General features: G+C 43.5%; 2 protein-coding genes across 2 annotated transcripts in view; one reads left to right on the top strand and one right to left on the bottom strand.

The window, feature by feature from the left end:
* vps13d (vacuolar protein sorting 13 homolog D) overlaps positions 1-17,101 on the top strand; it is an 86,435-nt gene that overhangs the window by 27,764 nt on the left and 41,570 nt on the right. The window contains 5 exon segments of the mRNA XM_063882796.1: positions 2,513-3,565; positions 4,498-4,588; positions 4,707-4,833; positions 4,936-5,116; positions 14,295-14,519. Coding sequence (XP_063738866.1) covers positions 2,513-3,565; positions 4,498-4,588; positions 4,707-4,833; positions 4,936-5,116; positions 14,295-14,519 — 1,677 coding nt within the window.
* LOC134865101 (zinc finger BED domain-containing protein 5-like) lies at positions 11,766-12,362 on the bottom strand (the record flags this gene model as incomplete). Its single annotated transcript, XM_063884550.1, has 1 exon — positions 11,766-12,362. A coding segment is annotated over exon 1 (597 nt), but the record flags the coding sequence as incomplete, so codon positions are not given.

Raw genomic sequence — 17,101 nt, 5'->3', positions numbered from 1 at the left:
CTTGTTGCCCACTGTAAAATTTGGTGGAGGATCTATCATGTTATGGGGCTGTGTGGCTAGCACAGGTACTGGAAAACTTGTTAAAGTTGAGGGCCACATGAATTCCTTACAGTACCAGGAGATTCTTGACAAGAATGTTCTAGAGTCAGTCACAAAGTTGAAGCTACGCCGGGGTTGGATTTTTCAGCAGGACAATGATCCTAAGCACCGATCAAAATCCACCAAGGAATTCATGCAGAAGCACAGGTACAATGTTCTGGAATGGCCATCCCAGTCCCCAGACCTTAACATCATTGAAAATGTATGGATTTATTTGAAGAAGGCTGTCCATGCACGGAGGCCAAGAAACCTGACTGAACTGGAGACGTTTTGTGTGGAAGAATGGGCCAAAATACCACCTGCCAGGCTTAAGGGACTTGTCTGTGGCTACAGGAGGCGTCTACAGGCCGTTATTGCAGCAAAAGGAGGCAATACTAAATATTAATGGAATTATTTCTTAGGGGTGCCCAAATTTATGCACATGCCTATTTTTGTTTGAATGCACATAAACATGTTTCTGTTTGACCAATAAAAGTTATTTCACTACTGAGATGTTTCTGTTACCATAAGGTATAACATATGTTAAAATGAAGTTGCTGCTTCAAAAGCTCAGCAAGTGACAAACTGATGCAGTGGTTTTCCTAAGGGGTGCCCAAACTTTTGCATACCACTGTATATGGAGAAAATAAGTATTTGATCCCGTGCCGAATTTGTTAGTTTGCCCACTTACAAAGAATATACTTTTAATGGTAGGTTTATTTTAACAGTGAGAGGCAGAATATCAGAAAGAACATCCAGAAATGCACATTAAAAAAAATATATAAATTGATTTGCGTTTAATGGTGGGAAAACAAGTATTTGATCCCTTTGACATGCCTTAGTTCTTGGTGGAGAAAGCCTTGTTGGACAGCACAGAGGTCAGATGTTTCTCGTAGTTGGTCACCAGGTTTGCTCACATCTCAAAAGGGATTTTGGTCCTCCCCTCTGCAGATTCTCTCAAAATCCTTAAGGTTTGGAGGCTGATCCTTGGCAACTGGAAGCTTCAGCTCCCTCCACATATTTTCTATGGGATGGAGGTCTGGAGACTGGCTATACCCCTCCATTACCTTAATGGGCTTCTTCTGTAGCCACTCCTTAGTTGCCTTGGCCGGATGTTTATCCATGTCCCATTTTCAGTGTCCTGGATGAGGGAAGGAAGTTATCAGCCAGTATTTTAAGATACACGGCCCCCTCCATCCTCCCCTCGATGCAGTGGATCGCCCTTTCCCCTTAGCAGAGAAAATAATGTTTCCACCTCCATGCTTGATGCTGGTGATGGTGATCTTCAGGTACTAGTCAGCATTTCTCTTCCTCCAAACACGACATGTGGAGTTGATGCCTAAGATCTTGATTTTGGTCTCATCTGACCACAAAACCTTCTGATAAGCCTTCTCTGAATCATTCAGAGGATCACTGGCAGACTTCAGACGGCCTGTACATGTGCCTTCTTGAGCAAGGATGCTGCAGGATTTTAATCCATTACGGCGCAGCATGTAACAGATAGTTTTCTTGGTGACTGGGGTCCCAGCTGCCTTCAGGTCATTAACAAGTCCCTCCTGTGTAGCTATTGGCTGACCCCTCACCTTTCTCATGATCATTGATCGTGGAGCCCCAGAATGAGGGCAATTGATGGTCATTTTGTGCTGCTTCTATTTTCTAATAATCAAACCAGTTGTCTCTTTCTCACCAAGCTGCTTGCTGGTGGTCTTGTCTTCTATTCCAGCCTTGTGCTGGTCTACAATCTTGTCCCTGATGTCCTTGACATTAGTTCCACCATGATCACAAGACCTGTCTCGGGTCTGGCCCTCGGTGGAGAGATTGTAATCTGATTTATTGACTGTGGACAGGTGTCTTTTATCCAGGTAACGTGTTGACATCAGGAGTACTTTCTTGATCAAATACTTATTTCCCCCAATGAAACGCAAATCAGTTTATATCTTTTTAAATCTACATTTGTGGATTTTCTTTTTGATATTCTGTCTCTCACTGTTAAAATAAACCTACCATTAAAAGTATAGAATTTTAATGTATTTGTAAATGGGCAAACTTACAAAATCGGCAGGGGATCAAATACTTATTTCCTTCACTGTGTATGTATGTACTTTGGGTACAATTTGGCCATTTTCACTTAGGGGTATACTCACTTTTGTTGCCAGCGGTTTAGACATTAATGGCTTTTTGTGGGCACAGCAAATTTACACTGTTATACAAGCTGTACACTGACTACTTTACATCGTATCAAAGTGTCATATCAGTGTTGTCCCATGAAAAGATATAATACAATATTTACAAAAATGTGAAGGATGTACTCACTTTTGTGAGATACTGTGTATATATATTTGTTTTATATATATTTTACATAATAGCAGCATGTTCTAAATAGGGCCACTGGTACTGGTGTTCCTTGTACCAATGCTTGACTTTCTCATTCTAGGTGTTCCTGTGCAAGCCTGTGTATGAACAAGTACTGCAGACATTGGACAATTTGTCCTTCATTGAGGAGCAGCGTGTCACACCCAGCCAACCGCCCACACCCCCTCCACCAACACCTTCTTCCACCAGACCTCACCGGTTTCCTGACCCCCAGGGAGGGCTGTTTGCAAGGGACCCTCCCTATAATAGCTTCTCCCACTCGTCACTTTCCTCTCCTTTGCCTCTCCAGCATCACAAACCCGCTCTCCACTCCTCCTTTACTCAGATCAAAGTCACCTTACACGTGGCAGAGCTGCAGGTGCAGCTCAGTGCTGATCTGACCCAGGGATCCCAGGGCTTGGTCAGCCTGCGCTTCCAAGATCTGGAGGGAGACTTCACCAAAGACCACCCTCATCTACTGACGGTCCAGCTGGCTCTGCGCTCGCTGCTGATGGAGGACCTCCTAGAACAGAACCCCGAGTCTAAATACAAACATTTGATGGTGTCTCATGGAGCTCCCAAGCCCTCCACCTTCAGCCCAAAGGAGTACCTTTCCCAAAGCTGTCCATCAGCGTCCAACGCGCTGTACCCAGACATGCCCCGCTCCCTGCCGGCACACATGGAGGAAGCCCAGAACGTCTTTCAGCTCTACCAGAGGCACCCCAGCACCCCTTCAGCTGCCACGCGCAAATCCAAGAGAGACCCAGACTGTCCCAACACTCCCCCACCCTCCCCTACCCGTCATACACCATCCCCTCAGCCCCCTCCAGACTTTGATGACTCCCTAGTTCATATCAATGTACTGCTGGTGGACCAGAACCACCCAGAGTTCAAAACACGCTATGGCAGAGTGGGACGGAGCGTTGATGTGGACTTCAACTGCCTGGATGTTCTGATCACTCTGCAGACCTGGGTGGTTATCCTCGACTTCTTTGGGATTGGTTCCACTGCCAATAACCATGCAGTGAAGGTGCCACCTATGTCACCCCCCCAAGAGCCAGGACAGCCTCTGTATGAGCCTGACATCATCGAGGAGGAGATGTCCGAGCCTGTCAACACTAAAGTGGACCTTAAGGTAGGTCACTGGTCCTGGGGCTGTCCACACCATGTCTGTCATGTTAGGCGGCTGCATTCTGTAAAAGAATGATATTTAACAAGTCATTTAAACATGTGTTACCCACACTAGCATGTCTCTCAACTGAGTGTGTTGATATGCTGGCTTCCTCTTAAGCACCACAGTAAAGTGACAGTGTTAAGTCAAACATCCAAAAGAAGTTAGGATATGTTTGTGAAATATAGAACACATTCTCTAGGTAGATAGAAATGATGACGATATAATCACATCAGCTGTTCAAATGATTGTAAACCTCCTCCCAGTATAGCACAGTGACATTTAAAATGTAGTGTGCAAACTTTGCCGTTCTTTGTGATGAATATGTACTATATTTTACGGCTGATACATTTTTAATGATATTCCTGATATGTGTAACAATCCACTGCCTTTTTTTTAACTCAGTTTTTATTTCAGATTCAGTTTCATTATACATACATATTCACATTTTGGCCAACAGTGTTTCCACTTTCGTTAAGCGGTATCTATATAAGAAAGAAAAAAGTACAAAAAGAGATCAATAAAAAAAATTATAATAAAATAGCCATATGAAAAGATAAATACATACAAATAGTAATAATAAAATAAAACATCAAAGGGGGGTGGGGCATCCATAAGTGTGTATATTTGTGTGTGTGCAAGGGTGCATTCAGAGCCATTCAGTACACCTTGATCAGGAGGACCCTGAACCACAGTCCTGCTGTGTGAATACTGCACCTGCTTTATTTAATAGGGAATGTTCCCATTTCATTTTGGAGCTCTTTATTGATGTTAAACTTTAGTGCAGCAACTTCCAACGTTTTCAATGTTCCTTACTGCCTTTCTTGTTGTGAATTTATGAGTCAGTTTTGAAGTGAATGCGTTATTAATAAACCTTTTCATGTTTCCATTTTCAGGTTCATTCTTTGTCTCTTGTACTAAACAAGAAGATCAATGAGCTTGCCCGAGCCAGTGTGTCCAAACTGTCAGCTCATCTAGAAATGATGGGTGTGTATGAAATACTCAGATTCACCTTGCCTAGTAGAAGACAATACAACAACAATGTGTTAAACATAAATAGATGAACTTGTGAAGTTTAATGTTTCCATTATGTCTTATCGTTAAGATGGCGACCTGGCATTACAAGGCAGTTTAGGGAGTTTGTCCTTGAGTGACCTTACCCCACATGGGGATCTGTACCGAGAGCGCTTCACCACCCGAGGAGGGGAGGCCCTTATTTTCAACATCCATAAGTATGTATCGCAAACGTCTGAGCAGAGAATAAGTCTGTATAACACAGAGGGATTTTAAGAATCGGTCTTCTTTTATTCACCTTGGTATTCCGGTCCCTTCAGGTACGGCCAGCCTGACCCTGACCTGGAGCGGGAATGTGACATCAAGGTGTCCCTGCAGATGGCCTCCGTGCAGTACGTCCACACCCAGCGCTTTCAAGCCGAAGTGGTGGCCTTCATCCAGCATTTCACTCAGCTGCAGGATGTCCTTGGCAGGCAGAGGGCTGCTATGGAGGGCCAGGCTGTGAGTACTTTGTGATTATGTTTGTACGCTAAATGAACATTTTGCAAACCAGGGTCCCGAGGATTCAAAGCTGCAACTAACAAAAGGTGGTTATTATCAGCTGTCTTTGAAAAACATAAACTACATTGAATATCCACCACAAGTGTGCACACTCTTTGACAATTTATTAGTATAACTGGTTTGTTTGCGTCCATGAAAATAAACCATATGTCAACCAGATGGCATTGTAGAAGGCAGGAGGAGTCCAGAGGAAAATGCTCTAACTCAATATTTAGAGCATACGGCTCAAACTCAAGTCCCGTGGGCCAAACCCAGCCCGCAAACTCATTTTATGTGGTCCGCGAGAGTTTTCTAAGAATATAATGTTTATTATACGGCTACTAGCCGCTTTACAGAAGCTCGTTGCCCATAAACTACATGTCCCACAACATGCGCACTGAACCGACTTCTCTCAGTGTTGAGTGAGGCAGTGAGTGACAGAGTAACAGCGGCACAGCGACACCAAACACGAAGAAAAGTCTGCTTCAGCAGCCGAGACAAGAAACACCGGAACCAGAACCGACAGACGGCTGCTTCCTCACAGAATGACCCGCTCTGTTAGTCAGTCCGGTGTCGCTACCGCTCATTCAGAGACACACATGGATTTATGTTTTAAAAAAAATTTGAGAAAGATATGAGGTCTTGACTTGCAGCTCATGAATTTGTTTTCTCTATATTCAGACGATAAATACTTTTAAATATGTGTGTAAAGTTTGTGAAGGCTGGAGGAAAACGTCCACCATCACCGTCTCCTCTCTGTTCCTCCTCACCGCCCCTCCCCATCCCATAAAATAATGTGTCAGAGAATGTGTATTGCGACATGCATAGATGCTTTGCGACAGTTGGGGTCGTACAGGATGCGGGGGGTTTTACGTGAGACTATGTTATGACCGGGACATGTTTTAAGAGAGCACTGTGTTAATAAAAGCAACAACAACAAACTCTCATTATTTAAGAATAAACGAATACGTTTATTACATGGTGTCAGAAGTTTGTCGAGAATGGCAAAGTTTCAACCACCGCAGAGTTTTTGTTTTGAGAAGCCGGCGGAATGGCCTGACTGGAAAAAACGATTTTCCCGCTACAGGACGGCTACTAAACTGGACAGGGGGACGGTCCGGTTCAAGTGAGCACGCTGGTGTATGCACTCGGCAAGGAAGCGGAGAACATATTGAGCTCTTTCACCTTTGAAGAGGGGGAAAGCGAAGACCAGTTTGATGTAGTTATGACGAAGTTTGATGCCTATTTTATCCCGAGACGTAACGTTATCCACGAACGTGCCTGTTTCAACCAGAGAGTGCAGCATGTGGGCGAGCGCGCAGAGACAGTTATCCGCGCTCTGTACGAACTGCCTGAACACTGTGACTTCGGTGCAAAACGAGAGGAACACATCAGAGACAGGATCGTGGTAAGCATTTTGGACTAAGGAATGTCACAGAAGCTACAACTCATCCCGAAACTCACTCTGAAGATGACGGTACAAGAGGTGCGGCAGTCCGAGGAGGTAAAAGCACAGGTTTACCAGCAGGGAGAGCGAGCTTGTGCCGTTCAGGAAGTTGCGCAGAAACACGGCGGCGCGCAGATTAAAGAGTGGAGGTCGCGCCAGGACAAATATAATCACAAAGACAAACCTATAAAGTTTAAAATCGACTCTGGCGCTGACTGCAGTGTTATGAGTGAGACTGTGTATGAAACAGTTGAGCCAAAGAGAGTCCTACACAAGGCAAAGAAAGTACTGAGTGGTCCAGGGGGTGGGTTGCACTTTTTGGGGCAGTTCATCACACAGACGGAATACAAGGGCAAAACATACACGTTTAGGCTCTATGTTATTCGTGGTGATACCGTGAATAACCTGCTCAGCCCGCCAACATCTTTAGCAATGGGGCTAACAAAGCGAGTGTATGAAATCAGTACCAGCGAACAGGAGTTTGGCCTACTAAAAACACAGCCTGTGAAAATCGCACTGCTAGACAATGTTCAGCCCTATGCAGTAGCCACAGCACGCCGAGTTCCTATACCCCTGTTAAATGTGGTGAAGGGGTAGCTGGACCGAATGGTGGCCAACGACATCATTGAGTCTGTGGCAGAACCAACTGAATGGTGTGCACCGATGGTGCCGGTCCCGAAAAAGAATGGAAAGGCACGCATCTGTGTCGACTTAAAGAGACTAAATAAAGCTGTCAAAAGAGAGAGGTTCATTCTGCCTACATCTGAAGAGATGATAGCCCAGTTGAGTGGGTCCACAGTTTTCTCATCTCTAGACCCAGCTTCAGGATTCTGGCAAATCCCTCTGGACGAGGATAGCCAGAGGCTAACTACCTTCATAACGCCTTATGGAAGGTACTGCTTCAAACGTCTCCCATTTGGGATCACCAGCACCCCAGATATTTTTCAAAGGAAAATGGTAGAGACTCTCGAAGGGCTGCAGGGAGCTGCAGTCTATATGGATGACATCATTGTCTTTGGAAGGGACATGAGTGAACACAATGAGCACCTGCAGAAAGTAATGGAGCGTCTAGAGTCAGCAGGCCTGAAGTTGAACACAGAGAAATGCATGCTGAGAAAGACTGAGTTACATTTCTTGGGCCAAATGATCAACAAAGATGGGGTACGACCGGATCCGGAGAAAGTATCAGCGATCAATAAGCTCTCACTGCCTGGAAATATCCTAGAGCTAAGGAGAGCATGATAAACTACTTGGGGAAATATATTCCTGACCTCGCCACAGTGGGTCAACCACTGTATGAACTGCTAAGATCGACATCTGTCTGGATTTGGGGTCTGATGCAGCAGGCGGCCTTCGACAAAATCAAAGAGCATCTCACAACGTCACCTGCCTTGATGTATTATGATGCTAATAGGAGCACAGTAGTCTCAGCTGATGCTAGCAGCTATGGAGTTGGTGGGGTCCTGTTCCAGCTCCATGGTGAAGACTGGAGACCTGTGGCATTCTGTTCAAGACGACTCAGTGATGCTGAAAAAAGGTACGCTCAAATAGAAAAAGAGTGCCTTGCATCTGTGTGGGCATGTGAGAGATTTGAGAAATACCTCTATGGACTGCCTGCATTTAAACTGATTACAGACCACAAACCCCTCATTCCACTGATGAACACTCGAGACCTGGACAACACACCTGTACGCTGCCAAAGACTCCTCATGCGGCTGATGAGGTTCAACTTTGAGGGTGAATACGCACCGGGAAAAACACTGGTTGTGGCTGACATGCTGTCCAGGAGCCCACAACAGGGAACGGCGCACAGCAAAGACAGCCACACAGATGTTGAGTGTTACGTTGCTGCTGTGATGAGCAGCATCCCGGCGTCACAGACGAAGATGGATGACATCCGAGCAGAGACAGCCGCTGATGAGCAACTCCAAATGATAATCAGGTACATTAAGAATGGGTGGCCTGAACACATAACACACACACAGAGCAGTGCAACAGAGTATTTTCCTGTGAGAAATGAACTGTCTGTGCATGATGGGTTGGTACTTAGAGGGAGCAGGATAGTTATACCAGGGTCAATGAGATCAGAAATGTTAGAGCGAATACATGATTGTCATCAAGGACTTAACAAATGCAGAATGAGAGCCAACACTTCAGTGTGGTGGCCTGGCATAGCGTCACAAATCACACACAAAGTGGAAAACTGCATGTACTGTCGGGAGCATAGGAGAGCACAGAACAGAGAACCTCTCCTGTCAACACCCCTCCCAGACAGGCCATGGAGAAAAATAGGCATAGATCTCTGTGAAGATGAAAAGGAGGACTTTCTTGTCATAGCAGACTACTATTCCAGATACCTGGAGATACTCCACATGCCAACCACTACAAGTGCTCAGGTGACCTTAAAGCTGAAAGCTACTTTTGCTCGGTACGGAATACCGGAAGAGATTGTCAGTGACAACGGGCCACAGTTCAGCAGTGATGCTTTCAAATTCTTTGCCCTTGAGATGGACTTTAAGCATGTGACCTCTAGCCCCCACAACCCACAGGGCAATGGACATGCTGAACGTGCAGTGCAAACAGCCAAAATAATGCTGAGACAAAAAGATCCACTACTGGCTCTTATGTTCTACAGATCCTCACCGCACAGCAGCACTGGTGTCAGTCCAGCGGAACTATTAATGGGCAGGAAAATCCAAAGAACTTTACCTACTCTGACTAAAGTCCTGCAACCAAAATGGCCGAACCGACAGCACGTCAGAGCTAAGGATGCTGTTGAGAAGAGTAAACAAGCTTTCCACTACAACAAGCGACATGGTGTGAAACCGCTCTCATCACTAGGCTAGAAAATTAGAACACTTGGTCCACACTGCGGCAGTGGCTGGGGAGAGTACAACTGAGAGATCATATGTCATCGTTACACAGCAAGGAGCCCTGTACAGGCGAAACCGTTGCCATCTCCAAGCACTGCCTGATACGAGGTCCCCAGTCGAACACTCTACAGCAGTGTTTCTCAAACTTTTTCAGACCAAGGACCACTTAACCAATAAACAAATACTCACGGACCACCTAACTCCCCCAATATCCCAAAACAAGATTCAAGATTCAAGAAGCTTTATTAATCCTGAGGGAAATTGAGGTGCAACAGTTCAATACAAAGAAGGAAGGAGAAATATACACTAAATATAACTAAATATACACCAAATATAACTAAATATAAACTAGAATAAATACAATAGGCCTGCTTACTACTCCAACAGTATATTACAAATTACAGCCTAATAATAACAGCTTTATGTGACCTTCTCTATATCGCTCGTTCACACATTAAATCAACGATACAAATACAACTACGGATTCTACAAGCATTTCGTTCACATGCGATTTAAACGGTAAATGCTGATAGATTTTACACATCATATGAAACATAGACTACATTTATTACTGAGTTTATGTCCGAGCGAACAGAGAGATACGCAAAATGCACCGCATTTAGTACGACACAAACTTCTGCTGTGTATTTTCAAAAATAAAATACAGTAAAACTATGGTTGCAGGCCCAAGTTTAACAAGAATTTAACAATAAACACAAGGTAATTATTTACACTGTTACATTTACAGATAGCATTGTTTACTCACTCATACACTGCGTGTCTCTGTTGCTACCTAATGGGAGGAATGGTGCTGCTTGTGCCGAGACATCAGTGAAACAATGTCTGGATCCAAACTGGAGAGTTTTAGTCTCATATCACAGTCCACATTGATCCTTCTACACTGCTGGGTACTCAGGCTGGACGTGGACCCAAAAGTCTGTCAAGCTTTTCTCTCTGAAAGTCGTCCTCAGTGTCCCATCAGATGCGATGTCCACAAGGCTGTCAACCTGTCTTGATGGGAGCTTGGAGCTGACGTGTTCGATGTGCGTTTTGTCCCCAAATGGATTCCTGATCCACTCATAGCCTGCATCTAGTTCTGGGAAATATCTTCCCAGCTCAAAGTGAAGGCCTTGCAGATGTTCCTTGAAGGCTGCAACTGTGCCGCCGCCCAGCTCTTCATCTGCAGCAAGGAGAAAATCCACAAGCGTCGGAAAACAGTCAAACTCCTGGCGATCCAGACGGACACACCACAATTCCATCTTGAGGCGTGCCAGTGGCGGCTGGCCAATAGAGGGCGCTAGGGCGCCGCCCCACCACTCACCTCTCACCACATTTCCTTGAATAAGACATAAAAAAAAATAAAAAAAATGAAATAATAAAATTAAAATATTTAGAAATATATGTATATATTTTTTTAGATGTGCAAGATAAATATTTCATAGTTAATGATGAGTAAAGTTGTTTCGTTAGTTGACATTGTCTGATTGGTGACGTATTTCCGCCCTGGGGCGCAGGAATCTTTGCCCATAGACTCTCGTTAAAAGTTGTACATGCGCAGTAGCTCCTCTTCAATACAAGAGATAGGACGATGTTGGGGCGCACCTCTCCTGCGCCGCGAGCTGAATGCAGCTGGATTTGGCGGCGGGGCTGACGTCACAGCCTTCTGTCATAAAGTATGTGTATTGTCCATGTTATATATGATATATATTATTTAAATATATAGATATAGAGATATATCTAGAGATAGATAGAGAGATAGATATAGAGATGGATAGATATTTATTATATATGTATATTAGCCATCTGTATAGTAATATAGCACATCTGTATATTTGTTCATACTACATCTGTTTATACTATGCCAATTATTCCCACCTCTTTATACTGCCCTTATCTTTACATAATGACTCTTAACTGCATATACTGTACATACTCTATATATCGCACTTGTTTTCTCTTTGCACTTCTATCTAGCTATCTATAATGTTGTTTTTGTTGTTTTCATTTATGTAAATACACTCGTTTGATACCTTAGTACATGTATGCATGCTTTTTTTTTTTTTATATATACATTTTTGAGTTATAGCCCCCCCTGGAGAAAACTCCACCAGCCGCCACTGAGGCGTGCGGCTTTAATTTTGTCCTGCACATTGAAGGCGGTGACGGCTTTTCCCTGCAGCGCTAAGTTCAAAGCATTGAGTGCGCTAAAGACATCGGCCAGGTATGCCAATTTTGAGAGCCACTGGAAATCATGCAGTCTGTCATACAGTTCATCAGTATGATGCAAGAATAACATCACCTCATCGCGCAGTTCAAATACACGGGTGAGAACTTTCCCACGCGACAGCCAGCGAACTTCAGTATGGAAAAGCAGTTTTGTGTGTTCACTTCCCATTTCATCACACAGAGCTTTAAAAAGACTTGTGTTCAGTGCTTTGGTTTTTATTGTATTAACAATTTTCACAGACTCGTCCAGTACTGATTTGAGGCATGGTGGCATTTTTTTCACAGCCAGCTGTTCTCTGTGAATGCAACAGTGTGTTGCTGTGGCGCAAGGTGCAACTGCGCGTACGCGCGCTGCCAGTCCCTTGTGTTTCCCAGTCATTGCAGTTGCACCATCTGTGCAAATACCAACACATCGTGTCCAGTCGATATTATTCTGCAGGATGAAATCGTTGACTGAGTCAAAAATGGCTTCCCCTGTGGTGTTGGTCGGCAGGGAACGACAAAACAGAAATTCATCCTGCACACCGCCATCATAAATGTACCTTACAAAACACAGCAGATTTGCCTCATTCACGATATCAGTTGACTCGTTCAGTTGCAGTGTGAAAAACTGGCTTTGGCGTAAACCTGTGATCAGCTGATCTTTCACATTTTCGGCCATGGCTGTTATTCGCCGCTGGACAGTATCATTGGAGAGGGGGACCCTGTTAATTTCGTCGCTTGCTTTCTCCCCAAACAATACATTAGCCATAACCTTGGCAGCTGGTTTGACTAAATTTTCACCTATTGAATGAGGTTTCCCTGTTTTTGCGATGAGAAGGGATACCCTGTATGATGCCTCTGTAGCCTTCGCATTTTCCCCTGTCGCAAAAAAATGTGAGGGCGCCTTCGTCATGTGTTTTTTAAGTTCATCACGTTTTCTCTCAAACAATGCTAAAGGTTTCCCAATGTATTCCTTGTGTTTGCTCTCAAAATGACGCTTGAGCTTGGCAGGTTTCATAGCCTCGTTAGCCAACGACTCGTAGCACAAAACACAGTGTGGATTGGGATCCTCTTTATCTCCAGTCCAGAAAAATCCGAATTTTATGTAGTCGCTGTGATAATTTCTCTTCACTTTAGCGCTGGACTTTCCGCGATCAAGCCGAGTTTCACAGCTTTCAGCCGGGTGGTGGTTAGACCGCTCTCCTGGGACTCAGTAACGCACACAAAATCACTTGTCGCTGCGGCTGAACCACTTGTAGTTGCTGGATCTCCTGCATCAGGACGATGCACCTTGACTGTCACGTCAGATTTGTCATTTAATTTTCTTTTAACTGACCCTGTCTTTAGCCATCGATCCATCTTGTCAGTTGACAGCTCAAATTGACCGCGCAAATCATTTATGACATAAGATCGTAACCTACGTAGCTACGCTACATCTATGCTGCACTCTATACTAGTCATTTTAAGACAGTTTGAGAAACACTTTAAACTTATAATATATTAATTTCAAATGTGACATTTTATCAAAATACTCACAGACCACTAGGGGCTGCTCACGGACCACCAGTGGTCCGCGGACCACTCTTTGAGAAAGACTGCTCTACAGAACCAAATGCATCAGATACTCAGGTGAGCTCTGGATGTAGCTCTCCTGGTCTGAGGGGGACCCCTAGTGGACTGTCTCAAACCAGGTCTGGTAGAGTTAAACCTGTTCAGAGACTGGATCTGTAAAGGACATTATGTTTACGTTGTTCGTGAGGAAGTCTTATGTTGTATTGAAATACAATGTTTTATGTAGCTAAATGGCTGGTCACTGATGTTTCTGGGACTATGACGGGAAGTTACCTTTACTTGCATTGCAGAATGTATGTTGTATGCATTAATAATGATGCGGTTCAAAAGTAATTAAAAGGGGGGAGATGTCAGAGAATGTGTATTGTGACATGCATTGATGCTTTGCGACAGTTGGGGTCGTACAGGAGGCGGGGGGTTTTACGTGAGTCTATGTTATGACCGGGACATGTGTTAAGAGAGAACCGTGTTAATAAAAGCAGCAACAACAACAACAATGAACTCTCATTATTTAATAATAAACTAATACGTTTATTACATAATGAGTGAGAGGTGAAAGTGACACAACAGGGGGTTTCAAATGAGGATTTTATATATATGTATATTTATATTGTCTTAAATTGAAAACCGGCCCTTTGACTGCAACCATAATGCTAATGTGGCCCACGATGAAATTGAGTTTGACACCCCTGATTTAGAGACACCGATCTGCTCCAATATTATTTAACAATATTCTTCATCACTCTTCACATCATACATCTCTGTTGACATCCACTGAATGGAATGTTAAATTATTTTGTTCTTCTTTTGGGACCAAAACCATCAATTATAAATTGAACATTTGGTATTTAATCTAAAACAGATGATTCTTGACTTTTTTATGGTTGTGTATATTATTTATAAGATTAATGATATCAGAATAAAGTTTTCCCCTATTACTGCTGAACCTATTCTCAATTTATTTTCCAACTCTTTTTTTTCCTCTGTTTGATTTCTCTCACCCGTCCCCTCCCTCTCTCCCTCTTGCTCTCCGTTACAGGTGCGAGAACATCCTCAGCGGGCTTCCAGGGTTCTGCTGGATATTGAGGCTGGTGCCCCAGTTATTCTCATCCCAGAGAGCTCGTGCTCGCGGAGGGTCATTGTGGCTAACCTCGGCCAGCTGAGGGTGCAGAACAGCTTCCTGCCAGCAGGGGCTCATGGGACTTTCTCCCTCAGAGACAAGGTAGAGAAACTCACCATGGCACATGCCTTTTTCCCTTCTCTGGTGAGTCACGCTGCATCCCCCCCGACTTTCCTCTCCCTCATTTTTCTGTATTCATTTATGCATTGAATGGTATTACCAGCATTTTGATGCAGGGTTAACCATTTATTTTCATACCACCACATACCAGACTCCCTGAAAAGCTCAGTGCCCTGCACAGAGAAATGTTTGCCGTCTTATCAGTTAGTAATGACATACAGACTTTCTGAATCAGTCGGAAATGCTCAGTGAATACAGAACAGCCTGACTCTTTAACGTCTGCTCCCATAACTAAACCTTGTCCTTGTCTCTAATTGTCTTTGATTTAGTGTTTAAATATTATCCAACAACATTCCAATATGTTGGCTATCATGCTAGTTTGCGTAAAAGCAAATTCCATATAGCACACCAATGGCACGGTTATGAGCAGCCTCCTTTTCAACAGCAGCAGGAACATTAACCGGACATGCGTGTCACATACTATTTATTATCCACCACACTGTTAATGAGTACCTGCTGCCATGATACATGTTGAACAGCAGCTCTCCTGCTTCAGCAGCATGAGCCATTGTTTGAATGGGTGTCAGGAGTAAACAATACATTTACAAGTTGTGATATCAGACTATCATAAAATAGATCACAGTGAAAAATATAGTAAGCAGCCTACTTCCTAATTCAAAGTATTTACGGTCAGTGTGGCGGCAAAAATCGTAGAAGCTATAACAGAAAATAAACTTAAAAATAAACTGCCGCTGAAGCACCAGATAGCAAGTCTTACGTAGGGAAAATGATCCAAGTCTAGGCAAGAGTCTCCGTTTGTGCATTTATTTGCATGATCCAATATCATAACAAAAGAACAATGAACACAGCTTCCTGAGCCTTTCCTGTGGCTTCTCCTGGAGGCTTGAATCAACCTGATAAAAAACGATGTGCCTACTGGTGCTCTGCTCCCACCACCACCTGTCTCCAATATATGCAATTACACCAGGTGCCCTAATCACCCAGCGCCAAAACATGCCTTCAAAATAAAAGCAGTAAAACAAGATTAACTCACTAAATAACAAGACTAAATAATATATTCATTATAAACAAAAACAGCAAGTAATTGTACTGTTAAATAATATAAGGCCATTTATAGCTCCAACAGTGAGTCAAATCAGTACCATATATATGCATGATACATTTCCAGCCATGTGGAGTTTTATATAATGTGAATTGGATTGTTTTCCATTAAACTTCCAAGAAATAATACAATAATAAAGTTGGCCCAGCTCCAACGTAGTGATTTAAACGCTGACCTCTTGAGATTGCTGCTATCGGGCTGTAGTCAGTGGAAAAGAAAAGCACCCCAACACTACCCCCAGCACATCACACTGTGTTATTGGTGGGAGAGCACTAAATACATGTTGTATTAGTCTTTCATATGCACCTTGTGTTTTTTGTGAAGAACTTTATACTGCATGCGAGCTCATACAAGGATCCATTCCATTACAAGGTACCTGGCATGCTTTGGTTTGGTGTGAGAGAGTTTCCAAATAACTTAGTGTTGTTACCAGAAGCTTCCCCAGTACCAAACCTCAGCTGACAGCATATTTTGATAATTATTCTGGGATCAGTTCACACCGCACTGAACAGTGTGGTGTGAACTGTGGGAGCATTTGCTTTAGAAAGATAGACCTCTGCGGAATCAGTGACTTAGGGTCTGGTGCTGCTTTGGTTGTCAGGAGGTCCAGATCTGGTTTGCTGTTTGTGAGTTCTATTTTAAGGACATTATTGTGCCGCATGCGTTTATAAAAAGAATACACCAACTTCCCAAAGGGTCTGTTCTTATGAGAGGATGTCTCTTTCAGTATTGATCATTTTTTATTAGAAACCTTTGCTCTCCTGAAATGACAGTAGGTTGAAAATACATAGTGTTAGACGATTCTCTGCGTATAATGAACGTTTCTGAGCAGTCACCCTATTAATGCGATTGCACAATGCGAGGAAGGAGAGGGCTCTGCCGGGCTAATGGTGCAGCAGCTGTATCATGATGCTACACTACAGGTACCCCCCCATATGCCATGCTCTCTTCTCAATGCATGGGTGTGATGTCGCTTTTAGAAGAGAACCATTTATAACAATATAATCATTAGAATGGCAGGCAGCCACTACAAACATCAAAATCACACTCTGTTTGGACATCCTCGACTCCTTGACTCGGAGGCGGCAAGAAATAATAGGAACATTTAATTGATGTCAGTGAAACATGATATATTGAACAGCGACTTTTTTTTAATACCGCTCTGTCAGGTGAGCATAACAGTGTTCTGTATTTAGCCCTCAGAAATGCCAAATGACAACACAAGTTAAAGAGTCCCAAACCAAACAATACGTTTATTGGTTAGACTTAAAAACTGAATTGATATCCAGGTGAAATGTCTTAAATGAATGCAGTTAGAGCAGCGCTGTACAAAGTTTTGTTGTGCAGTTGGTCAACCACAGTTTATGAAAACAAAATGAATAGTTTGCAATGTCCTGACTTGGTCTTAAATTCCAAATGGGCCATCATTCCCTGGCCAGTTGTCACAGAAGTTGGTGTATTGCTTTGATACAACTTGTTTAAT

Source organism: Eleginops maclovinus, chromosome 1 (genome assembly GCF_036324505.1).
Source record: "Eleginops maclovinus isolate JMC-PN-2008 ecotype Puerto Natales chromosome 1, JC_Emac_rtc_rv5, whole genome shotgun sequence".
NCBI lineage: Eukaryota > Metazoa > Chordata > Actinopteri > Perciformes > Eleginopidae > Eleginops > Eleginops maclovinus.
Note: the sequence above shows the minus strand (reverse complement) of the source record. Positions and strands in the feature narration are given on the sequence as shown.